Source organism: Gadus chalcogrammus, chromosome 11, assembly GCF_026213295.1.
Source record: "Gadus chalcogrammus isolate NIFS_2021 chromosome 11, NIFS_Gcha_1.0, whole genome shotgun sequence".
In the NCBI taxonomy this organism is placed as follows: domain Eukaryota; kingdom Metazoa; phylum Chordata; class Actinopteri; order Gadiformes; family Gadidae; genus Gadus; species Gadus chalcogrammus.
In genome coordinates, this window is record NC_079422.1 from 25,334,218 (window position 1) to 25,360,696 (window position 26,479).

The 26,479-nt window shown below is 49.3% G+C and overlaps 3 protein-coding genes across 3 annotated transcripts in view; 1 reads left to right on the forward strand and 2 right to left on the reverse strand.

The window, feature by feature from the left end:
* LOC130392107 (TNF receptor-associated factor 2-like) overlaps positions 1-2,463 on the reverse strand; it is an 8,026-nt gene extending 5,563 nt beyond the window's left edge. The window contains exons 1-3 of the mRNA XM_056602545.1: positions 1,890-2,463; positions 992-1,070; positions 516-614 (exon numbers count right to left, since the gene is read on the reverse strand). Coding sequence (XP_056458520.1) covers positions 516-614; positions 992-1,070; positions 1,890-2,077 — 366 coding nt within the window. The 5' untranslated portion in view covers positions 2,078-2,463. The remainder of the gene's footprint in view (positions 1-515; positions 615-991; positions 1,071-1,889) is intronic.
* Positions 2,464-3,213: 750 nt separating this feature from the next.
* rabl6b (RAB, member RAS oncogene family-like 6b) lies at positions 3,214-18,587 on the forward strand. Its single transcript, XM_056602849.1, has 17 exons — positions 3,214-3,381; positions 3,948-4,389; positions 5,601-5,735; positions 6,165-6,212; positions 6,448-6,471; positions 6,888-6,940; positions 7,159-7,247; positions 7,988-8,128; positions 8,712-8,817; positions 9,934-10,037; positions 11,314-11,753; positions 12,824-12,980; positions 13,336-13,542; positions 16,223-16,505; positions 17,083-17,269; positions 17,934-17,998; positions 18,317-18,587. The coding sequence occupies exons 2-17, from the start codon at positions 4,260-4,262 to the stop codon at positions 18,524-18,526; spliced, it is 2,379 nt and encodes a 792-aa protein (XP_056458824.1). The 5' UTR covers positions 3,214-3,381; positions 3,948-4,259; the 3' UTR covers positions 18,527-18,587.
* A 2,105-nt stretch (positions 18,588-20,692) lies between these two features.
* Positions 20,693-26,463, reverse strand: si:ch211-102c2.4 (uncharacterized protein LOC568178 homolog). Its single transcript, XM_056602564.1, has 4 exons — positions 26,193-26,463; positions 25,440-25,718; positions 24,773-24,880; positions 20,693-21,015 (listed from the first exon to the last, which is right to left on the reverse strand). Exons 1-4 carry the CDS (start codon positions 26,233-26,235, stop codon positions 20,948-20,950), a joined length of 498 nt encoding a protein of 165 aa, XP_056458539.1. The 5' UTR covers positions 26,236-26,463; the 3' UTR covers positions 20,693-20,947.
* Between the last annotated feature and the right edge of the window lie 16 nt (positions 26,464-26,479).

Below are 26,479 nucleotides of genomic sequence, written 5' to 3' on the forward strand. Positions count from 1 at the left end.
ATCCTACCTCCAACTAAGAACAGTGCACTGGAATGCCTGTCGAAGTGGAACATCCCACCGTCGAAGTGGAACGTCCTACTATCGAACTGGGGGGTGATCGACCTACCCCCACTTCACCAAGTAGGAGCTGGTACAGTTCAGGTAGGATAAGTCCCACATCCCATTGCTCTGGATGGGCTCTGGAACGCACCATAAGGCTTCAGTCAAGGACTCGGATGTCGGGGTTCAAACCCAGAAGAGTCAAGCACGCTGGCCTTTAGACTAACCCTGCCCCTTATATAAAAACACCCCTAATGCAAATGTCTTACTCTAACTTCCTACTAGCAAGTGCTTATAACAGGACACTAAAACAAGAACGGAACCAATTGAGTTTGTGACACACACACACACACACACACACACACACACACACACACACACACACACACACACACACACACACACACACACACACACACACACACACACACACACACACACACACACACACACGTTGTCAGTGCCGTGACTCCAACCTCATATTCTTTGATTATTCCCGTCCATGTGCATCCTTCGTTGGGACAGACGGCCGTGAGAGCTTCTATCTCTCTCCGAGCCGCGTTGTCTGGAAAGGCCTGGACAGGAGAGGGGAGAGAAGGACTCGTCTTTAAGCCTACAGGTGGACAGTGACCGGCCCCCGACGGACTCCCCTCTTCAGTTACCACCCAGCAGACTATTGTGTTACGAGCAGCGAAGGGCTCCGAGCCCTGGGTCGGCCGGCTGAGCCACGAGCCCGCATCGGAGGCGTCTAGCCTTTCTTTGTATACCTGGCTCCGGTTTCAACAACATTCCGTTTGTTGTCCTGAGTGGACTGCAGGCCAACTCTACTGGAGCTGTTGTTGTTTATGCCGTTGTTGTTGTTGTTGTTGTTGTTGTCATTACAGTAGCAGGCTAATTGGTGCTGGCATAATTTTGCCAAACTGTCAAGAAGTGAAAATAAATTCCTACTTACGCCGCCTAGCTTGAGGATGGAAGTGGGCTCCTCAAACAAGTCCTCCCGTATGCACGCACTGCATTTCTGAGGTCCAGAACTTGAGAGAATTGAAAAGAAAGGGGTTACACAATACACCAAATAATTATGCATTGCAGAATGTTATAATTGCTGTGTGCGTGTATGTGTGTGTTCAAATTTCTTTCGTTATTAGAAATAACCCCTTGAGATGAACTCATCCCGTTTTCAAGGGGTTCCTTAACAACAAAGTACACAACCAAAAAGAAAAAGACATCACACAAAAACACACATGCACAATTGCATAATTAAAGCTTAACAATAGTCTTGCATGCAATTCCTATAGGGAAGAGGTAAATACATGAGGAAGTGATGGGGTGTGTGTGTGTGTGTGTGTGTGTGTGTGTGTGTGTGTGTGTGTGTGTGTGTGTGTGTGTGTGTGTGTGTGTGTGTGTGTGTGTGTGTGTGAGACAATGTTCATATTCAGACAATGGAAATACTTGTCAAATGATTGTCATAATTATTTTCCATGACAAGGATTAGATGTCATTGAGGACAAAAATGCAGTAATCCTACACGTTTGTACGGTACAAATACAGTCAAATTCGCTATTTTATTGGTGCTTTAATCACAAAGCAGCCTGGTTCAATCCAACCAACAACCTCGGGTTTCGTTCCAGGCGCTCACGCTGGATAACTTTTATGGTAGCTCAAGAAAAGAGCTGTCAAGGGTATTCATCCTGCAACATCTCCCATAGCAACATTTTGACATCGTAACACGAACCATCACATAATGCACGAGTCGCCATCCAATGCATAGCCAACATGTTGCTAGCAACCAGAACAAAACACCAGACCCTGATAACAGCAGCCTAGCCAGCTAGCATCCATGACACACTCACCTCACGGTTTTGTTGAAACAGAAGGAGCAGAAGCGATGACCACACTGGGCTTGCAAAGGCCTCCTGAGGATCTTCTGACACGAATTGCAAAGATGCTTGTCTTCGAGGTGGTTCGCGAGGATCTTCTTGGGGAAGCCGGGTTTGTTGCCTTCTAGTGAAGATGTTGGGGATGGCTCTTGTGCAGCCATTATTCGGCCTGCACTACAATACGGGGTGCTCGGAGGGGTGTGTTCAGCGCACACAGAGCACAATCGGTTTGGCAATGTTTGGCTGCAGACACCCAGTGTGCCTTAGTGGAATAACATCGGGATTGTTGACGCTATGTATCTGAGCTGGTGGGATGCCATTCAAATGCAAACGCAAAACAAAGGCGCTGCATTTTCGAAGAGAAGCGAGAACAAATATCATAAGGATTAAAAATAGCCAGCGAGTTGAAGAGTCTGGCTCTGCCGCTGCTCTCAAGCGCGGCGCCACCGAGCGCGGAAAACGCGTCGCTTAGCGCGACACAATGTTCTGCAAGGAAAAACAACCACATAAAGAGCCTGTAGTTGCTTGGAGATACCTTAACTACAAAAGGACTTCAAAACAACCCTTATACCAACACGAGTTATAACAATACTACACATGGAGATTGGACAATGCTGGTGGTTTTCTGACTAACAAACGGTGAACCCCAATGTCCAGAGTGTCCTTGTCTAAGCATCCATCAGCAAGATGCCTTACCCAATTGATGCCACTGAAATCCACTATATCCAATAACGGGACACCCGGAGTGGTTTATTGAAGTCATACCACAGTAAACAACAAGGATTCAATATAAGTAACCGTCATCCATAACATATTCCTTTATGCAGCTGCGGTTCATTGAGCATACTGTCTATCCTTGGTCAAGGAAACATCTTGTCAATAGTTGTGTTTATCGTTTTTATTGTTGGATTTGTAGCACATTATGTGGAACTGCCGAGGTATTATTGAAAGATAATGCCACCCATGGAAGGATGTCGACCAATCAGGATCAAGTATTTAACAAAGCTTTAGTGTAAGATTTGTACTAACAACAACACTGAGCCTTTTCATTTAATAGAAAACAAATAAAACAAATGCTCGCATATACCGATGTGGTATATTTTTTAATTTTGTTGTGTCTTGCATTTCTGCACCGATACGCCTCAATAAATGCCAGTTGCTCCTCAATCTGGTGCCTCGGCGCGTCGCCATCGTGTCCAGTGTAACCACCATTCAGAGGTCTAGACGCAGGCGCGGCGCTTCGCCAACCGCGGCAAGTGTAACCACCCTTCAGCGGTCTAGACCCAGGCGCAGCGCATGTAGCGGTGTAGCGCATGCGCAGGGAGGCCGCTTCGCTCAAGCTGTCAGCTGTGTGTGTCGCCGCTTTCCTCCGCCACCAGGGAATGTCCCGTGAAGCCACCGTAGCGCTCAGACGTCTCTGCGTTAAGGCCTGAGGACAAGGGGCTCTGCTTCTCCGCGATTACCTGTGAGTGTTTTGTCTCATTCGATGTTAAATGGATAAATAACATACAGCGTATCTAATTGAGCTTAGTGCTGGGGTCGGCTAAGCTAATGCTACCAGGCTAGCTACACGTATACACACACACACGAACACACACACACACACACACACACACACACACACACACACACACACTGACACACACAAGCACACACACACACACACACACACACACACATATAGATGTACACACACATACACACTCAGCATACGGGTAACGTTACCTTGCAGCCAGGTAATCAGTCATGGGGGGGGGTTGGTGGTTTCTATCCGCTTCTGTTGACCTTGACGCGTTATTTCGACGTGTTGCTATTCAAAGCCTTGTGCGTGAATGTGTGTTTATCTGTAGAGATACTGTGGTTGAAGGCGTCAGCGGCTAGGCGCTAGCAGCATAGCTTCATAGATGGGCATCGCCAGAGAGGCGAAGCAGGAGCTGCATTGATCTCAGTCAATGAAATGGGATGTTGTGATGTTGTAGCAGTCCACATAATCCTCATCTCACGAGTCTATTTGTTTGTGTTTTCCCTCAGGTGATGCTCACTAGACTATGCTGTCATCCTCCTCCCTCGTCATCAAACAAGCTGCAACATCTGGTCTGTTTTTGGACGAATAAGGGAGAATAACTCCTCTGAACCCCTATAGCCAACAGTGGCAGGCTCTGGAGTGCGCTACAGCAAAGCCATGGATCCTTGATCGTGCTGGACCACCACTGAGCAGAACGGACCTCTCTATCCCCTGACACTGTATCCACCAGGGGCCGGTTGGGACGACCGCGTCGTGGGGCTTTCATTCCCAGTCACATCTGATCCGTTGACTTTTCTCGGAGCGAACCGATCGTCACGATGTTCTCGGCCCTGAAGAAGCTGGTGGGGTCCGAGCCGGGACAGCTCAGGGACAAAAACATTCCCGCTGGCCTGCAGTCCATGAACCAGAGTCTGCAGCGCCGCTTCGCCAAGGGAGTCCAGTACAACAGTAAGACAGATCTGTATTGGCTCTATGTGAAGAACTGACCGCATACTGTCAGAGCTGTGTAGCGCTCAATCCTGCATAGATGATATCACGTGTTGCTTGTGTCTGTCCGTTCATGTTTACATGTCATGGGGTTATATAACATTATGAAGCAGTAAGGGCGGTGAAATCTCTAGACCAAGAAGGCCAAGAGCGGTGTATTGTGGACACTGGGGTGCAAAGCTGTGGTTCAGGAATTTGGCATGTAAATAAAACGCCTGAACCTCTCGAGTCTAAACTATCCAACCCCCTTCCATCCTGATGTGATTCAATCACGAGTAGTTGTGTGCTGCCTCCCTATTCTAGTGCTATTACTGTATTATTGTAGATCTTATTTTTTATTTGTATTGGCTGTCACTGTGTTTTCATTCTCACCACTGTGCTCTATTTCTGAGACACCCTCATGGCTCTCTGAGATTGATCCTCTTGTTTTGGTTCTTTGATAATGCTTTTGGGTACAATGGTGAATTTGGCAGTGGTTTCTGAGTTATTCACAAGTCAATGCCAAGCCAGCCTTTGTTCCCCCAGTGAATATAGTGGTTTGGTTTCCCAATAAATATACTGGTTCTGTGTTTCCCCAGTGAAAATAGTGATTCTGTGTTTCCCAGTGAAGATGCTGGGTCTGTTTCCCAGTGAAGCTAGTGTATTTGTTTCCCAGTGAAGCTAGTGGTTCTTATGTTTCCCAGTGAAGATACTGGTTCTGTGTTTCCAGTGAAGATAGTGGTTCTGTGTTCCAGTGAAGATACTGGTTTTGTGTTTCCCCAGTGAAGATACTGGTTCTGTTTCCCAGTAAAGATACTGGTTCTGTGTTTCCCAGTGAGGATATTAGTTCTGTGTCCCAGTGAAGATACTGGTTCTGTTTCCCAGTAAAGATAGTGGTTCTGTGTTTCCTAGTGAGGATATTAGTTCTGTGTCCAAGTGAAGATACTGGTTCTGTTTCCCAGTGAAGATACTGGTTATGTTTCCCAGTGAAGATACTGGTTCTGTTTCCCAGTGAAGATACTGGTTCTGTTTCCCAGTGAAGATACTGGTTCTGTTTCCCAGTGAAGCTAGTGGTTCTGTTTCCCAGTGAAGATACTGGTTCTGTTTCCTCCCAGTGAAGATACTGGTTCTGTTTCCCAGTGAAGCTAGTGGTTCTGTTTCCCAGTGAAGATACTGGTTCTGTGTTTTCCCAGTGAAGATAGTGATTCGCGGGGACAGGAACACGGGAAAGAGCACCCTATGGCACCGACTTCAGGGGAAGAAGTTCCTGGAGGAATACCTGCCCACGCAGGAGATCCAGGCGACCAGCATCCACTGGAACTACAAAAGTAAGTCCAGTCATGTCTCAACTTGACCACAGGTCGCACCACTACTCTTTTCTTTCCTGGCATCTATTTGGTCATTGTTTTTTTTTTACAACTTCTGTGTATTGTTTTCAGTGGCCCCGTACCAAGGTAGGCCAACCCATTCAGTCTAGGGTGCTAGTGTTTAGCTAGTCGTCTCATTCGAGTTCAGCTAACCATTTAGCTCCCCTATGTTTCTCTGTGTAGTAGTGACAGTAGTCATATAACTAGATAGTCTTTATCAATAATTGTTCCCTGCTGCTGAAACCATCACTGTGTCAAGGTAAAGTAAAATGATTCAGAACCGGTCCCACACTAATTATTGCATCATGTCCTCTTGGCGTAGAACAGCATTCGTGTTTTGATTGTGTGTTTAGTATAGATGGTCACGGCCTCTTCCCTTGTTTCTCTCAGCTACGGATGACGTGGTCAAGGTAGAGGTTTGGGACGTTGTGGACAAAGGTGAGTGTCGGCCCGTCAGAACAAGAGTTCACCATCACTCACTCACCGTCTGTCAAGTCGTGACAAATGTCCATTTTTTTTTTTTTTTTTTTATCACCGTGTCAATCAATGTTCCTCTTTTGTTTGCATTCAGAGCCACACATCCTCTCTGATCATGTTGATGTACCTCTCTATCGCACCCTATCTCACTCTCTCTCTCTCTCTCCTCTCTGTATCACAATGGCACTCACCCAAGGCCAGAAATATCCTCTTCTTGATGGTAGGTGATCGCTGTGGTGTGTAGAATGCGTCGTCGTGGCTTGTGAACCGTGGTTAACCTTCCCTACCTTTTCATTCCTCTCACTATCAAAGACAAAGATTGTTTCAGTGCTGCCTGCTAACCTCCGTTTGTAGTGTGACTACCACTAAAAAGGTTTGGCTGAAGCGCGACTGCCCTTGATAACGGTTGCCGCACTGACCTGACAATTAAAGAACGCATTCTGTTTAATTGTCGTATTTTGGGCTGAACAAGCTATGCCAAAATAATGCATATCAACAAGTAACTCGGCCATAATGCTTTGCTTGCTTTTCATGCATTGCTCTTGAAATAAAACTAGATTGTGAACCGAAAAGTGTTTTAATCTTCTGTGTTGGGTCTTCCTCTTGGCCTTCACCACGTCTGTTCTGCTGTTCCAGGCAAGGGAAAGAAGCGCGGCGAAAACTTGAAGATGGAGAATGAGACCCCGGAGGTGATTATCACATGACCGTCATGGGTTCTAGAAAAAAACAGAGGGAAAACTATAGATCTGGAATGTGGGTCAGCGAGCAACATGTGGTGTCGGCTTCACTCCTTCCTCCTTTTTATCCTAAATTATAAATGTTGGTCTCAGGTTTCCCTGTTAATCAGCCTTTAATCCAGAACACGATTGGCTATTTTTACTGATTAATTGTGTTGTGGCGTTCGCAGTCGGACGAGGTGGCGCTGGACGCAGAGTTCCTCGACGTCTACAAGAACTGCAACGGTGTCATCATGATGTTTGACATTACCAAGCAGTGGTGAGACGCTCCCCCCATACACCCGGCCGCGTCAAATCGCTTCTCTTACAATATGCATGGAGAGAGAGAGAGAGGGGGATTGGATTGCAATGAGTCTAATGCAGCCCCGCACGCGGAGCTCTGGCGGGGGCTGGCCTCCTCTGGTTCCCGCCCCCGGTCTGACGGCGATCCAGCAGGGCCGACGCGGTCAGCGCACGATGAGATGTCAGCGGCGGCGTGGCCGATGTCTCCTATGGAGTTGAGCGCCGAAGCTCGACCGCTGAGGCTAGCCCGGGCTGTAGCGTGTGACTCGGATTATCCGCCTTCTCGCTCCCGCGCTCAACGCTCACGCTAGTTCAACTCTGACCCCCCCGGTTGGCGCTGACCTCTCCGGTCACGTCCAATCAGAGCACAGCTTCGTTGATCTCAAATCAACACAATGTCAATTTCAGAATCCTTCCTCATTTGTGAACGCAAATATGGATTCAAAAACAAAAAGTGCTGAACTCCCGTCTGTCAGACGGCTATATCAAAGGGCTTCCCCTGGCGTCTGGCGCTGGGGGGAAGCCCTTTGCACACACACACACACACACACGCACACGCAAATCGCAAAGGCTGCGTACAAAAAATAAATACTAATCCTGGATGACGGGGTCGGGGATGACGCTGAGGTTGTTTCCCCATGATCCGGGGGCCTGAGCCCTGTCTCACAGAGGAACCCCTTAACACGCGGCGCTGTTGGTCGTGTGCTTCCTCCGCAGGACGTTCAACTACATCCTGCGGGAGCTGCCCAAGGTGCCCCCCCATGTGCCGGTGTGCGTGCTGGGGAACCACCGCGACATGGGCGAGCACCGCGTCATCCTCCCCGACGACATCCGCGACCTCATCGCCAGCCTCAACAGGTGTGTGTGTGTGTGTGTGTAGGAGTGTTTGTGTGTGTGTGTGTGTGTGTGTGTGTTCAGGAGTGTGTGTGTGTTCAGGAGTGTGTTTGTGTGTGGGTAGGAGTGTGTGTGTGTGTGTGGTAAGGAGTGTGTCTGTGTGTGTGTGTGTTCAGGAGTGTGTGTGCTCAGGAGTTTGTATGTGTGTTTGTGTGTTCAGGATTGTGTGTGTGCGTGTTCAGGAGAGTGTGTGTCGGGAGTGGGGAGAAAACCTTTTTGAAATCGGTGGCGAAAAAAACATTTTCGAAATTTCCGTTTATACATGAATAACAAAATCTGAGGCTGTTCTGCTGCCTCCTCACATCCTCCTCCCCTCTTCTGACGATGTCCTACTTTCCTCAGGAATAAAGCTCTGGCTTAACTAAAGCCACCTTCATACAGGCCTCCATTGTCTGCGGTAAAAATATCTGCCCAAACAAAATGGAGTTGGACTGAAACGGTCCACTGGGACGGATTTGAGCCGTCGCTGTGAGGAGGTTCCCTCTGGGGATTAATGAAGTGTTACCCTCCGACTGTGTGACTGACCCGTCCGCTGGTGTTCCTCCAGGCCCATGGGAGCGTCCTACATCCACTACGCCGAGTCCTCCATGAGGAACGGCTTCGGCCTCAAGTACCTCCATCGGTTCTTCAACATCCCCTTCCTGCAGCTGCAGGTGCGTGTGTGTGTGTGTGTGGTTACATCCTCAGTGTGTGTGTGTGTGTGTACGTGTGGTGTTACCTCCTGTGTGTGTGTGAGTGTGTTTGTACGTACGTGTGTTGTTACCTCCTCAGTTTGGTGTGTGTACGTGTTTCTGTGTGTTGTTACCTCCTCAGTGAGTGTGTTTGTGTGCGTGGTGTTACCTCTTCTGTGTGTGTGTGTGTGTGTGTGTGTGTGTGTGTGTGTGTGTGTGTGTGTGTGTGTGTGTGTGTGTGTGTGTGTGTGTGTGTGTGTGTGTGTGTGTGTGTGTGTGTGTGTGTTTCCTACAGATATTTGGTGTAATAGTATTTCATCTAACAATAAATCCTCGGTGTTGTGTGAAGTATCTTATTGCGTTAGACTACGATGTGAGGGCTGTGTTTGCCGTTGAAGTCATGTTGGTGGAACCATGTCAAACTGCTGATGCACACTTTTAGACAGGGTGTGTTGGAGGAAGTAGACCGCAACCATGAAACCCTTAAGGGACGGACACGGTGAGAGGAGGTATTCTGAGGGCCTGTGTGTTCCTCCTTAAAGAGAGAGACCCAGAATCCTGGTGTTCTCATGGTGCTCTGTGTGTGTTCCTTACAGAGAGAGACCCTGACTGCTGGTGTTCTCATGGTGCTCTGTGTGTGTCTCTCCCTACAGAGAGAGACCCTGACTGCTGGTGTTCTCATGGTGCTCTGTGTGTGTTCCTTACAGAGAGAGACCCTGACTGCTGGTGTTCTCATGGTGCTCTGTGTGTGTTCCTTACAGAGAGAGACCCTGACTGCTGGTGTTCTCATGGTGCTCTGTGTGTGTTCCTTACAGAGAGAGACCCTGACTGCTGGTGTTCTCATGGTGCTCTGTGTGTGTCTCTCCTACAGAGAGAGACCCTGACTGCTGGTGTTCTCATGGTGCTATGTGTGTGTCTCTCCCTACAGAGAGAGACCCTGACTGCTGGTGTTCTCATGGTGCTCTGTGTGTGTCTCCCTTACAGAGAGAGACCCTGACTGCTGGTGTTCTCATGGTGCTCTGTGTGTGTCTCTCCCTACAGAGAGAGACCCTGACTGCTGGTGTTCTCATGGTGCTCTGTGTGTGTCTCTCCCTACAGAGAGAGACCCTGCTCCGACAGCTGGAGACCAACCAACTCGACATGGACGCTACTCTGGAGGAGCTCTGTGTTCAGCAGGAGACGGAGGACCAGAACTACGAGATGTACGTTTGTTATTGACTGTACTTCCCCCCCAAACTCTCCACATGTCATCCTAAACCAGGGCCACACCTCACCTCAGACGTAGTCTTTGGGAACAAAGAAAGACGGTAGTACAGACGGACGCAGTGTCCGGATCTATAGTTCTCCCACCGTGTTTTGACACCTTAGTTAACCAACACACAGTGACGCCGTACAGCCCACCGCCGTACAGCCCACCGTCTTACAGCTCGCCGTCTTACAGCTCGCCGTCGTACAGCTCGCCGTCGTACAGCCCACCGCCGTACAGCCCACCGTTTTACAGCTCGCCGTCGTGGCTATTTGTGTAACGATTTGCACGGGAAGAAAGCGTCAGAGACGGGGATAAAGAGTTTGATGTCTGACAGTGTCAGTGAAGTCCACCGTCACTTTGATGTCGTCTTAGTGGTATCATGCACGTTGCTGATGACTTCAAAGACTGTTTTCTCCGGTTCCTCTTTGCACTTCTCATTTTTCCTCTTTCTAGACCTAACGACTACTGGGTGCGGCTACCCTGCGCCTTCTCGACTTGAGCTTCAGTTTCTTGACTCGGAACCCAAACTTGTGACCCTAGCTCGTGACCCTAGCTTGTGACCCTAGCTCGTGACCCTAGCTCGTGACCCTAGCTTGTGACCCTAGCTCGTGACCCTAGCTCGTGACCCTAGCTTGGGACCCTAGCTTCTGATCCTAGCTTGTGACCCTAGCTTGTGACGCTAGCTTGTGACCCTAGCTTGTGACCCTAGCTTGTGACGCTAGCTTGTGACGCTAGCTTGTGACCCTAGCTTGGGACCCTAGCTTGTGACCCTAGCCTGTGACCCTAGCTTGTGACCCTAGCTTGTGACCCTAGCTTGTGACCCTAGCTTGTGACCCTAGCTTGTGACGCTAGCTTGTGACCCTAGCTTGTGACCCTAGCCTGTGACCCTAGCCTGTGACCCTAGCTTGTGACCCTAGCTTGTGACCCTAGCTTGTGACGCTAGCTTGTGACCCTAGCTTGTGACCCTAGCTTGTGACCCTAGCTTGGGACCCTAGCTTGGGACCCTAGCTTGTGACCCTAGCTTGTGACCCTAGCTTGTGACCCTAGCTTGTGACCCTAGCTTGTGACGCTAGCTTGTGACCCTAGCTTGTGACCCTAGCTTGTGACCCTAGCTTGGGACCCTAGCTTTAGGACTATGACTCTTGAATTGACGAAGCGTTATGGCTCCGCTGTCCAGGTACGAACCCCTGATCCAACCCTCTCTCTTCCCCCCCCCCCCCCCCACACAGCTTCCTGGAGAACCTGGAGACCCGCAGCAAGGCCTTCGGCTCCCCGGGGCCCGCCAACGGCCAGAGCCCGTCGTCGGGCTCCCAGTCCCCCGTGGTCCCCCAGAGCGGGGCCTCCACTGGCAGCTCCAGCCCCAGCACCCCCCAGCCCCCCACGCCCTTCCAGAACCAGGGCTCGGCCCCCCAGCCTCCGCCCGCCGCCCCCCCCTCCTCCGCCCCGCCCCCCCCCTCCACCCCGGCCGAGCCCTGGGGGGCGGTCCAGTCCCCCGAGCACCCCCGGCTGGCCCTGTCGCCGGCCTCCGGGGCCTCCGGCGCCCCCAGACCCTCCACCCCGGCCTCGCCCGCCCTGGCGGCCCCCCAGGACCAGGCCCCCCAGAAGCGCGGCTTCATCTCCCGCTGGTTCGGCTCCTCGGGGCCCCCGGAGGCCCAGTCCGCAGCCCCAGGTGAGACCCCCTACGGGGAGGGGTCCGGGCCCACCAGGCCCGGCCGTCCTCCCGGGTTCTGTCTTCAAAGTCTCGGCTTATGAAAGGGTTATTCTGCGGTTATGAATGGGTTAATTCTTGCAAACATGAACCGATGAACAAATGCTTAGGCCTAAAAAAATAAATAATTGGTTCCTGTTGGTTGTCAGTTGAGGTCATGGGTAGGTAAGGAATTTATTTTATTTTTTTATTTTATTTTTATCCAGCGGCAGCGAATGATAGGACTTTTTTCTTTTTTTTTTTCTTTCTTTTTTTACAGCAGCTCATAAACTTATTTGGGTCGCACATAAATTGACAGGGTCGGTCGAAAACCGCAACTGAACAAACATTTTTTTTAGGCCTTATCTGCTCCATGAGGCTAACTATCGTCATGCGCAGATCAGAGTATGCGTGTGTCAGAGTAGTCTCTGACCCTGTTGGGTCCGTGAGCGGAGGTGCGTCGTGCAGTGCGTGGTGGTTGAAGCCTGAGTCCATATCAGACTGCAGTGGACCTCGCCGGAGCGTGCTGCCTCAACACACCCACACACGCCGGGTGGATGTTAGTGTGTACATGACAGCTGGTGTGTGAGTGTGTGAGCGTTTGTGTTTGTGTCTTGTCAGTGTTTCTGTCCCTAGTTTGTGTTTGTGTCTAATATAAGTGTGTGTGTGTGTGTGTGTCCCTAGTCTGTGTGTGTTTGTATATAGTGTGTGTGTGTGTGTGTTTGTGTCCCTAGTCTATGTGTGTTTGTATATTGTGTGTGTTTGTGTCCCTAGTTTATGTGTGTTTGTATATAGTGTGTGTTTGTGTTTGTGTCCGTAGTCCGTGTGTTTGTGTCTAATATAAGTCGGTGTGTGTGTGTGTCTATCTAAAGCTGTGTGTGCGCTTGTGCTATCATTGGCTAGTTCTTCATTCCTCTGTAGTCGTTGATGACGTTCAGACGTCAGCGTCACGGCAGCGGTCGCTGAGTCGCCCCAGGCCAGCTCTGTGGTGCGTATCCATAGCGACGGCCCAGAGGTGAACCCCGGTGTAACCCGGGCCCTTTGTCCCCCAGACGGCGGGGCGGAGCAGCCCGTGTGTCCCGCCAGCGTCAGGAGCGTGGACGACTTCGTCCCCGACGAGAGGCTGGACCGCAGCTTCCTGGAGGACGGGGGGGGCTCCAAGGCTAAAGCCCGCCCGCCCGCCCACAGCAACGTCCTGGACAGCGACAGGTAACCCCCCTCCCTCACCACCACCCTCGTCTTGGTCCGGCTCCAGGGAGGATGCAGCTGCTACACCCAGTCGACCTGGGTGTAGCAGTGAGGGTGGGGCATTGGTGCAGAATAACATTAAGAACGCTTTCATTTTGAAGGAGCATTCACACTTGACTGAGAGAAGGCCTTGCTTACAGGGTCTGAACACACTGAATACAAAAAAAAACACACATCAGACCAGTCCCTCTTTCACCGTGTCACATTATGGATTGGGAATCAGTTTCTGCTAAACTAGAGGACCCAGGCTGCTGTGGTTAACCCAGAGGGTTTAAAGATGTCTGAAGAGGCCCTTGTGTCTCCCCCCCCCTCCCAGTGACGGCGAGGGCCGGGGCAACCCCATGGTGTCGGGCTTCCAGGACGAGCTGGACCCCGACGACCAGGCCCTGCCCCAGCCCCGGGGCCCGGCCCGCGTCCAGCCCCCCAGCCGGGACGTCACCCTGACCAGCGACGAGGAGGACCCCCCCGCGCCCGCCCTCACCCCCCACGTCCTGGACCTGGACAGCGAGCCGGAGATGAAGAGGTGAGGAGGAGCTGGGACCGTCGAGCGTCTAGAGACAGGGAGGACCGCGGACACACCGGGTAGGATCTGCATCTAGAGACAGGGAGGACACACCGGGTAGGATCTGCCTCTAGAGACAGGGAGGACCGCGGACACACCGGGTAGGATCTGCCTCTAGAGACAGGGAGGACCGCGGACACACCGGGTAGGATCTGCCTCTAGAGACAGGGCCGCGGACACACCGGGTAGGATCTGTCTCTAGAGACAGGGAGGACCGGGGACACACCGGGTAGGATCTGCCTCTAGAGACAGGACCGCGGACACACCGGGTAGGATCTGCCTCTAGAGACAGGACCGCGGACACACCGGGTAGGATCTGCATCTAGAGACAGGACCGCGGACACACCGGGTAGGATCTGTCTCTAGAGACAGGGAGGACCGGGGACACACCGGGTAGGATCTGCCTCTAGAGACAGGGCCGCGGACACACCGGGTAGGATCTGTCTCTAGAGACAGGGAGGACCGGGGACACACCGGGTAGGATCTGCCTCTAGAGACAGGACCGCGGACACACCGGGTAGGATCTGCATCTAGAGACAGACAGGACCACGGACACACCGGGTAGGATCTGCCTCTAGAGACAGACAGGACCGTGGACACACCGGGTAGGATCTGCCTCTAGAGACAGACAGGACCGCGGACACACCGGGTAGGATCTGCCTCTAGAGACAGGACTGCGGACACCAGGGTAGGATCTGCCTCTTCATTGGTTTGAGGGTTGAAGTTGAAGTCCTGTTGGTTAACAAGCTAGTTTTTAGCTGTTGGTTAACTAGCTGGTTAGTAGGCTGTTCATTACTAGCTGGTTAGTAGGCTGTCCATTACTAGCTTGTTAGTAGGCTGTTCATTACTAGCTGAGTAGTAAGATGTTTGTGATCTAGCTGGTTAGTATGCTGTTAGTTAACCAGCTGGTAAGTAAGCTGTTCATTGCTAGCAGGTTAGTAAGTAGTTAGTTGACCGTAGAGCCTCTGAAGACACGGTGGACCGCGGACACACCGGGCTAAGATCTCTATCTCCATTCGTTGGAGAGTTGAAGCTGCAGACCTGACATTGGTCTGTATTTTCACAACTAAGTAACTAATAACTAGTAACTAAGTAAGCTGTTGGTTAAGGAGCTGCTTAGTACGATGTTAGTTAACTAGCTGGTTATTAAGCTGTTGGTTAACTAGCTGGTTATTATGCTGTGGGTCAACTAGCTGGTTGGTAAGCTAAATTTGATGTTAACTAGCTGGTTTGTAAGATGAGCTAGGGCTGTGAAGCCTCTGACCAGTCGGACCGCTCACAGACGGGTCTTGGATCTTATTGGTCCGATTTGGAAGAGAGAGATCAGATAAGATTAGGTAAGATGCACTTTATTATCCTTGGAGGGAACTTTGTCTTGGACTCCAATGCTGTCCCATATAGCTGCTTTACAGAAAATAAATAACGATACAAATGCATACATATAGGACACAGGCCACATATACCATACAACTTACAAGAAGCAGTGCAATTCACACACACACACACACACACACACACACACACACACACACACACACACACACACACACACACACACACACACACACACTGTATTACACCATGGGTCATGATCAGTAATACTATTGGACAATTTGTTTGGATGGCGAGGCAGACCTAGATATTGGTCTGCAGTTTCACAACGCAGAACTCTGTAAGGTTAAAAAAGATAAGGGCGTGGAAGTTCCTCTTTAACTAGCTGGTTAGTAAGATGTTAGTGAACTAGCTGGTTAGTATGCTGTTAGTTAACCAGCTGGAAAGTAAGCTGTTCATTACTAGCTGGTTAGTAAGCAGTTAGTTAACTAGCTGGTTATTAAGCTGTTTAATTAGCTGGTTAACAAATTGAAGGTCACTAGCTGGTGAGTAAGCTTTCATTACTAGCTGGTTAGTAAGCTGCCCTTGAGGAACAGCTGTGGCTAACTATAAGGGAGCGTGTTTTGTGTCGGCTCTTCCCCTGTCCTCCCCCACCCCCATGGCTGTTTGACCATGACCATGAAGACTTTGAATCCCTGTTTGTCGTGGGTCAGGCGCATCAGATGATGCAGCGTAGCTCTGCTTCATACGGGTTGCGGTCACGCCTTGGATCCCAGAGCCCATACCTCCCCCTCTCTCCCCGGTGGCCACGGCCCACTCCCCCTGGGACCTGGGAGCTCACAGCAGGACCATCCACCGCTTTAAACACCTGGTGGCATGCCATGGGACCTTTAAGCAGGGGCTCCTAAACCTTTTAACCTCAGGGCTTAAATGACAGATAGTGTTTTCTTTGGTTCTGTACCGTGACACACTCAAAACCCACCCAACAGAACACATCGGGATAGGGGATTTAGTCATTTTAACAAAACAATTCTTGCTCCTCCCCCTGACTCCTCCCTCTACATTGGCTCCTCCCATTGGCCACGCACCCCCCATGGGTCCTTCCCTCTCACCACCCCCTCGTCCCGCCCCTCACACCTCCTGACCCGCCCCCTCCCCTGGCTCCTCCCCCTCCCCTGGCTCCTCCCCATCCCCTGGCTCCTCCCCCTCCCCTGGCTCCTCCCCCTGGCCCGTCCTCCCCCTGGCTCCTCCCTCCCTCCTCCCCCTGGCTCCGCCCCCTCCCCTCACACCTCTTCCTGTGCCCCCCCAGGTCCGTCATCAGCACCACCAAACCAAAGGCCGCGGCCAAGAAGGGTTCGGAGCCCAAAGCGCCCGGCCAGCTCCTGCTGACCCCCGCCCCCATCTCCCTCACCCTGACCCCCACGGCCGAGCAGCCAATCAGCAGGCAGCAGGGCAAGAAGAAGGGCAACTCCCCCAAGGCGGAGGACTCCGACACGGAGACGGAGACGCCCGTGGCCCAGCAGACGCTGTCCTTCGTCATGGACGACCCCGACTTTGAGTCCGACGCCTCGGAGACGCCCCAAGTGACCAAGGTGAGGTGCAGGACCGAGTAGACGAGGGGGGGCATGTAGGAGGAGGGGGAGCCGGAAGGTTGCTGGTTCGATCCCCAGCTCCTCCTTGCCGAGTGTCGAGGTGCCTCTGAGCGAGACGCCTCACCCTGACTGCTCCCGACGAGCTGGCTGTCGCCTCGCATGGCTGACTCCGCCGTCGGTGTGTGAATGTGTGCGTGAAAGGGTGAATGCTTTGAGTGGCCACTCAAGAAAAGCTCTTAGAATAGCGCTATATAAAAGCAGTCCATTTAGGTCAAGAGAAAAGCACCTGCAGGGTTAGAAGAAGGTCCCTTCTGCTTCAAGCAGGACCAGACAGACTTGGTTTGTCTTGTTTAAACTTGGGCCCGATCCCATTTCTTCCCCCTTCTCCTTACCCCTCCCCCTTGTTTTGAAGGGGTAAGGGGAAGGGGTAAGGGGTAGAAATTGGATTGGGCCTTGGTCCATTAACTTTTAACAAATTGCTTTGCGCGTACACTTAAAGGGATCGATTAGAATATCGTCCTGTGAACATCGAGGACTCCTTTAACTGAATGACTCTCCCCCCTAACCACACCCACAGGAAGTGTTTCCGGTCAGGGCGGAGCTTCTGTCTGACCTATCGGAGGACGAGGTGCGGCCGGCCAAAGGGGCGGTGACCCTGAAGCCGGCCGTCATCTCCTTCAAACACAAGAACGACACGGACCTGTTCGGGCTGGGCTTTGGAGAGGAGCCGGCCACCGCCAAGGACAGCAGTGACGAGCAGGAAGGCACGTAGCCCGCACACCGCCCCCGGTCTCCTCCTCCTCCTCTACCTCTTCCTCCTTATCCTCCTCTTCGTCACTGTCCTCCTCCTCCTCCTCTTTCCTCTTCTTCCTCCTTATCGTTCGCCTCTTCTTCGTTGTCCTCCTCCTCCTCCTCCTCCTCCTTTATCCTCTTCTTCCTCCTTATCGTTCTCCTCTTCTTCGTTGTCCTCCTCCTCCTCTACCTGGTCCTCCTCCACCTTATCCTCCTCTTCGTCATTGTCCCCCTCCTCCTCTTCCTCCTCTACCTCTTCTTCCTCCTCCTCTTCATTGTCCTCCTCCTCCTCTACCTCCTCCTCTTCATTGTCCTCCTCCTCCTCTACCTCCTCATTGTCCTCCTCCTCCTCTACCTCCTCCTCTTCATTGTCCTCCTCCTCCTCCTCCTCTACCTCCTCCTCATCATACTCCTCTTCTTCGTTGTCCACCTCCTCTACCTCTACCACCTCCTCCTCCTCCTCCTCCTCGCTACTCCTCTCCTTCGTTGTCCTCCTCCTCTACCTCTACCTCCTCCTATTCTTCATCTTCCTCCTCCTGACCCCTGACCCATGTGTTTCCAGAGGGGCTCCCATCTGCGAGGCATGATGCCACTTCCTGTTTCTGAACCCCTTATCTCTGTCTGCTTCTCCTCCAGAGAAGGAAAGCAAACCCTCCCTGAAGGAGAAGAAGAAGAAGAAGAAGAAGGGGAAAGAGGTCGAGGTGAGGAGGGTTATTGATTATTACCATCTCACCAAACATATATAGATAGATAGATAGATAGATAGATAGATAGATAGATAGATAGATAGATAGATAGATAGATAGATAGATAGATAGATAGATAGATAGATAAAGAAATATCTAGATAAAAAATAAATAGAGGGATGGATATATATATTTATATATATATACACATAAAGATAGATAGATACAGCTACATCTAGATAAAGATATATAGAATTGTAGCCTCGTGAGTCGTCAATCTAAATGTAACTCATTTGATAACGTCCGTGTGTGCCCCCCCCCCCCCCCCCACAGGAGGAGGAGAAGAGCAAGAAGAAACACAAACACAGGAAGAAGGAGAAGGAGGAGGTGGCGGCCGGGGCGGCGGAGGACAAGGACAAGGAGAAGAAGAGGAAGGCCAAGCCGTCCCGGGCCAAGAAGACGGACGCGGACGAGCTGGAGGACTTCCTGGGCGGGGGCGGGGCCTCCGTGCGGCCCGAAGGCGGGGACTACGAGGAACTCTAGAGCGCAAAGAGGGCGGAGCCTCCATCGAATGTGTGCGCGTGTGTGTTCGGACCTCCAGCATCTCCCCCCCCCCCCCCCCCCCCCCCCCTCCAGAACCAAACACACGACCTCCTCATGCGCTCCACTGTCTTTTCCGACCAATGAGATCAAGGCGAGGAGACTAGAACCGTGTACTGTAAGAGATGATTGGAGCAGAGCTCCCCTCCTCCCGCCCCCCTGTACTTTGGACTCTCTTACAAACTGACTGTGCTTAATAATTTGGATTTAATTCAGTTTTCCGGTGGATGTCTGCACAGCCGTAGTCCGGTGTGGTGAGGGTCCCCTTAGGGCTCCGTCGTCGTCGTGGTCTGATGTCTCTGTGTTTTAAGTGTATCGATTGCGAGCATGCTCAGTTTGGTGACTGATACCCTTCGGATCGCCCGGATAGATGTATTGATTATCGTTTGTCCCTTGCTCTTCTGCGGTTGACGGACTCTATCATGGCAGCTTTAGGCACGCGCCTGCCCCCCACTGTGTCGTGAGCCGAAGAAGAAATCTGAATCCACGAAGAATCATCCTCATCCTCATCTGGGGAGACGCGGCCGTCAAGCACTCCACCTCGCCCCCACGGTTACCGTCGTCGTGTGTGCGTTTGCATCCACCGGCCGCTTCAACACTAAGGACTTCACAAACTGCACCGAGGAACGGGGCCGTCAAGACGCGGGCGGGTCGTCTCCCGGCGGGGTGCGTTCGTTTTCCACTCCCTTCGCCTCCCCAGCGAGGCTCTGTTGGTTTGAGTTTGTGTCTTCTGTTTTCGTTTGTTTCTTTGGATTCTCTATTGGTTCCACATTTCCTCAGAGGCCTTAAAGGTTGAGGTCGCTCCATACATTTCAAGTGTTCTTACTGTAGGCCGTGTTTCATGTTTAGAGAACTCCTTCCCACTCGCTCTGGCTCCCCGACGCCCGCTCCGTGGAAGCTGTGGAGCTCCACGCTCGACCACAATGCGCTCTTGTATTAGATTGCAGTGGATCCACAACTCGGTGTGTTCGTTAATTCTCTCACTCTAAACCGAATAAGGAGCCGCTATTTCTGCCACTACAACCTTTTTCAAGACCGGTTCTTTTAACGTTCGATTTTTTGGTGTCGTGTCGTTTTTGCTTGTGTAAATTGCATATCATGGCCGGCACCCTCTCGGGTGCTATGAAAGTACTGCAGCCGAGCTAGGGCTGTGAGGATCGGTTTATTTTATCAATGTCCCCGTTGACTCCCGCCCATCGTCTCCCCTCCTTCCCTTTCTCTATGTCGTCATGGAAACGTGTCGTTGCCCGGATTCATCGATTGATGGACTCCGGTCAGAGGATGCTCCCCTCTGTGCAGTGGTTAGGCCGTTTGGCCAGCAGGACTGTACTGGCTCAAACCGGCTGTCCCCCTATTTACTGTCACCCACAAGACACAAGACTAAGTTATGTGGATTTCTTTATTAAAAACATTTTATTTACAAAGCGACGAAGATAATGGAACGGCTTATCTATTCCCCCTGTCACGTTTTTATTTGGTTGCTTTACAGCTGACTTTGTGTTTGAAATCTTCTCCAAGATGAAACTATGCAGCCTCCATCGTCCATACTGTGTGCTCAAGAGCTTTCTTTTTTATGTCTTCTTTGATGTGTGTGTGTGTGTGTGTGTGTGTGTGTGTGTGTGTGTGTGTGTGTGTGTGTGTGTGTGTGTGTGTGTGTGTGTGTGTGTGTGTGTGGGCATAGCAAAAACAAATGTATAAAGTATATAATGATATATATTTGAAGATTTTTGTTCCAAAATTAGACCTGTGTGAAGAGAATGGTTAGCTGTGTTCTGGTTATTGCTAATAGGAGCTTAAGTCCTTTTCTGAACAATAAAGACTGTCCGCCTCAGTAACTAAATCTGCAATAGCTCTAACGATACACTCTTCAGCACTTTTTACTTGTCAACCTTCAAACGATATTCTATGTGTTACGATATGTTTATTTTGGAACCAAACCTTTCCTTTTTCATTCCACCACATGTTTACACTGTGTGAGTTTGCCCATGTTGGTTTGTTCAATAAATGCAAACTAATTTCATCATAGCTGCCTCCATTTTTCCACATTGCATTCTTCAATTCAAAGGTTTTATTTACACATGAATGCTGAAGATGGGGGGGGGGGGGGGGGGGGGGGGGGGGGATCTTCTGGTCGACTTCAAGAGGCAATAGTATAAGGACAAGACTATATGTATCTTTATCCATCTATATATCTTTAGATGTATAGATATATGGATAGATAAATATAATCTAGCTCTTTTTATTATATTGGTCACATCTAGGCTGTTGCGTTTGAGTATTGCATTGTCGGTCTTTACCAACAGGGGGCAGTATAACCATGGATAGTCCTCAATCGGCTCCGACATGCTCCACATGAGTGGTTGATTATTGATTTATATATATTGCTTCAGGTTCTTCCAGAACCTTAGTTGAATCCTCATGATGTCTTTTGCCTGTAAGGGATGAAGGAAGAAAATTTGACAATTATATTTAGGCCTACGTTTATTAGTGTTGCATGAAATATCTGACTTACATGGGTCTTTGTGATGAGTATCTTGTTGATGTTGAGGACTAAAGTACTACACTAATTACTAGTGTATGAATAATTCCTGTCTGATTAAAAACAATGCATCATTTTTCGAGCAGGCTATCGCAGTTGATGAATGGAAATAAACAGCAGCCTACTAGTCACAGTGTTGGAAACCACCGCCACCACCAGCACCCATGTGGTCTTCTTATTTCGGACGTGGTTTGCAGTTTTTTATCAATTGCTTGAACGCTATAGACACATGCTTAGACCAAAGTAACACAACTCAAAGTTTTTGTTTCTATACCTTAAACACATGTAGGCCTAACCATTCCTGAAACAAAAGTGCTGCTTTGCACTTTAGTTGCAATTGTGCAACACACTTGCTCCTGCACACTACACACTATTTCATACATAAGACACTTAATTCAAAATTGACATCTCATTGTACCATTGGGAAAACACATCTATTCAAAATCCTAAACACATTGGTTAATTGAAAATACTTACATACACAACTGAAAAAACTTTCTTCCAAAACTGATAAACCAATCAGCCAGCTACAAAAAGGCCTCAGTTAAGCCACTTTGAGAACTTTGCAAGCATGGATGCAGGAAGAGGCAGAGGTAGAGGAGGAAGAGGAGGAGGAGGACAGAGAAGGACAGAGAAGGACAGAGACATAGAGGAGGACGTGGTGGAAGAGGCCTTGCACGGAACATTATTTCCGATGACATAAGAGCAACTTTGGTGGACCATGTCATAAACCATGGTCTGACTATGGGGGAAGCTGGGCAGAGAGTCCACCCTAATCTAAGCCGTTTTACAGTTTCATCCATAATAAGGATATTCTGACTGGGAAACAGGTATGTCTTCAACTCTTTACTTTCTACTCTACTCAGACTGTATCTAGAGTATTTGCCGTACTGTACCATATCACATGTACTGTATTGCAGGGTAGCTAATGCTCCTTTTTGAACAAAAGGGGTAGTTTTGTGACATACTGTGATTACCTACATTGAGATGTTTCAGTACTTTCTACGGTATATACAGTAAAGTACAGTATATACAGTACTATAAAAAAAGAAGCAAACCAATACAGTAACATTTTGTATTGATTTTTTACTATAGAATGACTAGAAGACCTTCTGGGGGCGGACGCCAACGCCTGTTCACCCAACAGCAGGAACTTTCCATTGTGGACCTGGTCAGAGCAAACAATGCAATCCGTCTCAACCAGCTACAGCAAGAAATATTTGCAGATAGCGAAGTACTCATAGAGCGAGTAAGCATTTCCACTATCAGACGCATCTTGGTAAAGCACCAAATTACCATGGAGCAATTGTACAGGGTCCCATTTGAGAGGAACAGTGTCAGGGTCAAAGGACTTCGACGTGAATATGTACAGGTAAGTGTTACAGTCCTTTACATTTACAATACAGTATTGGTGTCATCCAGTATACATCAGTACCACATAGATACATTCAGAGAGGTACCAGGTACCTGTTTGATGGGGTGGGGGTTCTGTATGTGTAGTACTGAAGTTGAGTGTTTTGAGTAATGTCATCCAAAATATGTATTGCATGTATTTTGTTTAGTTACAGAGCATCTTGGAGATTGATGGAGCTGCACAGCCTCATGAGTTTATTTACATTGATGAGGCTGGATTCAACCTCAGCAAAACAAGACGACGGGGTCGTAACATAATTGGCCAAAGGGCAAGTCCCAGGGAAGCGCGTGGGAATGACTCATTGTGTGCTGCCATAAGCCTTCAAGGGCTACCGAACATATAATAACATTTCTGGATGCACTTCACGATGCAGCTGTACAGGACAGACCAGAGCAGCCCAGGTTTGTTGTTGTCTGGGGTAATATTAGTTTCCATTGGGCTGCTCTGGTCCACAACTGGTTCACCAACCATCATCAATTTGAAGTCCTATACTTGCCCCCTTACACACCATTTCTAAACCCCATAGAATAAAAAATTTTGGCGATGGCACGTATATGACCACAAACCACATGCTTGCATGCCTCTTCTGCAGGCAATGGAACAGGCCGGCGGAGACATCGACTTAGGGTCAATCCATGGATGGATTCGGCACTCAAGGCAATATTTTCCCCGATGCTTAGCGGAAGAAAACATTGCTTGTGATGTTGATGAGATCCTATGGCCAGACTCCAACAGACGGCAGGATCCATAAGCCCACCCACGCACAATTGCCATGTTCTTCTGTGTTTACCGTACAGTAGGGTTTATTTTTGTTTTATTTTTGCTCAAACTGTATTTACTGCACGGTAATGCAATACTGCAATGTACAGTATTTGATCTTTTGGTTGTGGCGAAAATGTGCCCTCTGTGGAACTGAATAAAAACAGTGAACATGAAAGACTGCAGTGTTTTATATAAAGTAGACCAGCGTGTTGCTGCTGATCTGAAAGTGTATTCATATGATGCAAATGTGCATCATTTTGTCATCAGAGAATGATACAATTTTACAAAGAGACAAACAATTACAAAGAATTGTTAGGTTTCGATAGCCGAGTTTCAATTTGTGATGTGAATGGTTTATTTCCCAGTGTTGTGTCTTATTTGCTTGTGTGTTGAGTTTTGACACAATGTGCCAAATTTTGCAAAATGTGTTCAAGTAATTGAAAAAAACTGTAAGGGTGGCTGTCCTATTGGTAAAATGCAGAGAGCCAAGAGGAAGTCAGAATGATGTGGTGGCCGCGCTGCTAGAGCTGGTCATAGTTCTCCTCCCCTTTCTCAGGCTTCATGCTGACAGCCACAGGCACACGTATTGCTTTGGTCAGGAACCAATTCTATGAAATAGGTCTCAGAGGTCCGTCCATGTGGTGGACGTCTAGAAAGGGGTTTCTGGTGGTGTCATGGTAGATGCTAGATATCTTTTTGAACCAGACGTTTTCTCATTCTGTCACGTAGGTGTGGTTCTCACTCCGAGTATATATATATCTGTGAGGTGTGCGGTTTATTAGGTCCACTTTTCACCAAACGTGTTGTGAGAGACGATTGATGGACTCCTGTCCGTCCTGTGTGTTCATTTCTCAGCAGCCTTCATTTCATAAGTGCTCCTGAACACACACATGCGTTGCCTCATCGGGAAATCCAAGCATCTCTAGGTTGAGCTTTTCCAATATTATTTACCAGTACAACAACTAAAACAACTTGGTAGCCTTTGACCAAGTTAGAAAATGCTGTTGGGTTTCTACTAAAGGTTGCTCTCACATAAATAACCTTAGTTTGTGCTTTGTTGTGCTACCGTTAAGAGTCCTCCAGACCAGATCCTATCCCCCTTCTCTTCTGGGTCCTTCTCACGGAGCCGGGGCTTCAGTTTTGTTTCATCGTTCTGTGGGTTTGGAGAGTCCTACCTTGGGTTATATGGGGCCTGTGAAGCATTATGGACCATAACTGCGATTAAGGGCTGTGTAAACACCAACACAACTGACCTGACATGGTGACCAACCAATCAAAGAAAGTTTTCCACAGGAAGTTGAAAAGAAGATTTATATTTTGAAACCAAGCCACATATTGCATCAGGGTCATCGTTCATCACCGTCCTTTGGATGACCGATGTAGTAAACTCATGTGAACATACCCACATGAAGTCACATCAGTGCGACCATATCTGGGCGTACACGTACTTCCACAGTGAGTATCTCCTACTTACGTTCTGAGCGACTGGTGACCAGCACGTTGAGGGCGAGTATGGAAGGAAGGATGAGGAATGAGGGCAACACCACAAAGCGAGCGATGCTCCAGATGTACGCGGAAGTGGCTGGAGAAACAGGAGAAATCGTATAAGAAGATTAAATGTGTTTTCAGTAAACTAACTGAAACACTATTGTCCCAAGTTAACATGGGTCAAATGTCCTCAAGTATGTGAGTTTTTGTGTGTGTGTGACATGTGTGTGTGTGTGTGTGTGTGTGTGTGTGTGTGTGTGTGTGTGTGTGTGTGTGTGTGTGTGTGTGTGTGTGTGTGTGTCTGTGTGTGTGTGTGTGTGTGTGTGTGTGTGTGTGTGTGTGTGTGTGACTGTGAGGCTGTGTGTGTGTGTGTGTGCGTGCGTGCGTGCGTGCGTGCGTGCGTGCGTGCGTGCGCGTGTGTGTGTGTGTGCGCGTGAGTGTGCATTTGAGTGTGTGTGTGTGTGTGTGTGTTTATATTTGAGTTTGAGTTTGAGAGTGACGGAAATAACATAGCCTGATACATCATGAAACATGTATTGTCTTGATATAGGAAGAACATCTAAACTAGGTGGAAGCATGTATATAGCTTACAGAAGTAACATGCTGCGACAACAACAAAGAGCGGTATGCGGAAGCATTTTGTATTGACTTACAGTCGTAGAAGTAGCTCTCCGCCAGTTTGATGAGGACCGAGCTGTTGGCCATGACTCCGCACCAGTACACCCCGGCGCCGTTGGGGGGGCTGACCACGGAGACGGTGAAGGACCCCATGTCCTCGTGGATCACTGGGTCCCCATCATGAGGGTACTTGTAATCGTACATGAGGCCTCTGCAGCACTCTGCGCTGGTTTGTTTGCACCAGACTCTGGGCAGAGTGCTCTGGTCGACTTGGTACGGGCATGTGAGCGCCTGCAGGACGCCGTGGCCTTCTCCTGTGCGGACGGATTATAATGTTTGAGAGGGCTTTGGTTTAAGGGGTTGTGCTGGATTGTAGAAAGATAGGGTTGATGATGTGGAGCGCTTTACAGGGTGTATGAAAGTATTTGTCCTCGGGTTAAAAAGGTTTCTCCTGGGTTTAATAAGAGGACATGGATATGAATACACCAATTTGAAAGGTTATTAACATCCACAGTTCTATAGATGAAAAGCCTGAGGATAAATACAATATGAAATAGCTGTTCATCTCATTGAAATAAACGTCATATTCAGTTTTTCGTTTTTTTTAAAAGGTTGAGGATGGTCGGTTTGTGTTGCTGACATCATGACATCCTTCTCACCATTTAAATTGACACCAAACAAAATAAATGCATAAACAATAGTAAAACAATTGCTATATTTTCCCCCTCTATAAATCCATATATATTCCTATATCCCATGTGTGATATGAGAATAAATCGGAGACTTACCAGCCCTCCACACCAGTAAGCCCATCACCATCAGAAGATGCATTTTGTGCTCTGAGCATCATATCCTCTTCTCGGAAGCAGAGCTTCTTTCACACCTATGAAAAAACGGAAAACCCCCAAAACCCACCCACCAGGAAGTGTGCCAACGAGGTCCGCTTATCATTTATACCGCTGCATTCCCTAGACGTATAAGTAGCATCAAGCTTCCGAGTGTGAAATACATTACTCACATAATTAGCATTAAACCATTCCAAAAAAGTTTTTAACGTAAACGTAAACTTCAACAT

What these genes read in the sequence shown, in the direction of transcription:
- si:ch211-102c2.4 (XM_056602564.1), bottom strand. Translation starts at nt 26,235, where the DNA reads ATGCATCTTCTGATGGTGATGGGCTTACTGGTGTGGAGGGCTG. An exon ending in GGAGAGCTACTTCTACGACT is followed by an intron (nt 24,881 to 25,439) that starts GTAAGTCAATAC and finishes CTGTTTCTCCAG; the next exon opens with CCACTTCCGCGTACATCTGG. An exon ending in GGTCACCAGTCGCTCAGAAC is followed by an intron (nt 21,016 to 24,772) that starts GTAAGTAGGAGA and finishes CATCCCTTACAG; the next exon opens with GCAAAAGACATCATGAGGAT.
- rabl6b (XM_056602849.1), top strand. Translation starts at nt 4,260, where the DNA reads ATGTTCTCGGCCCTGAAGAAGCTGGTGGGGTCCGAGCCGGGACAGCTC. An exon ending in AGCGAGCCGGAGATGAAGAG is followed by an intron (nt 13,543 to 16,222) that starts GTGAGGAGGAGC and finishes GTGCCCCCCCAG; the next exon opens with GTCCGTCATCAGCACCACCA. An exon ending in AGAAGGGGAAAGAGGTCGAG is followed by an intron (nt 17,999 to 18,316) that starts GTGAGGAGGGTT and finishes CCCCCCCCACAG; the next exon opens with GAGGAGGAGAAGAGCAAGAA.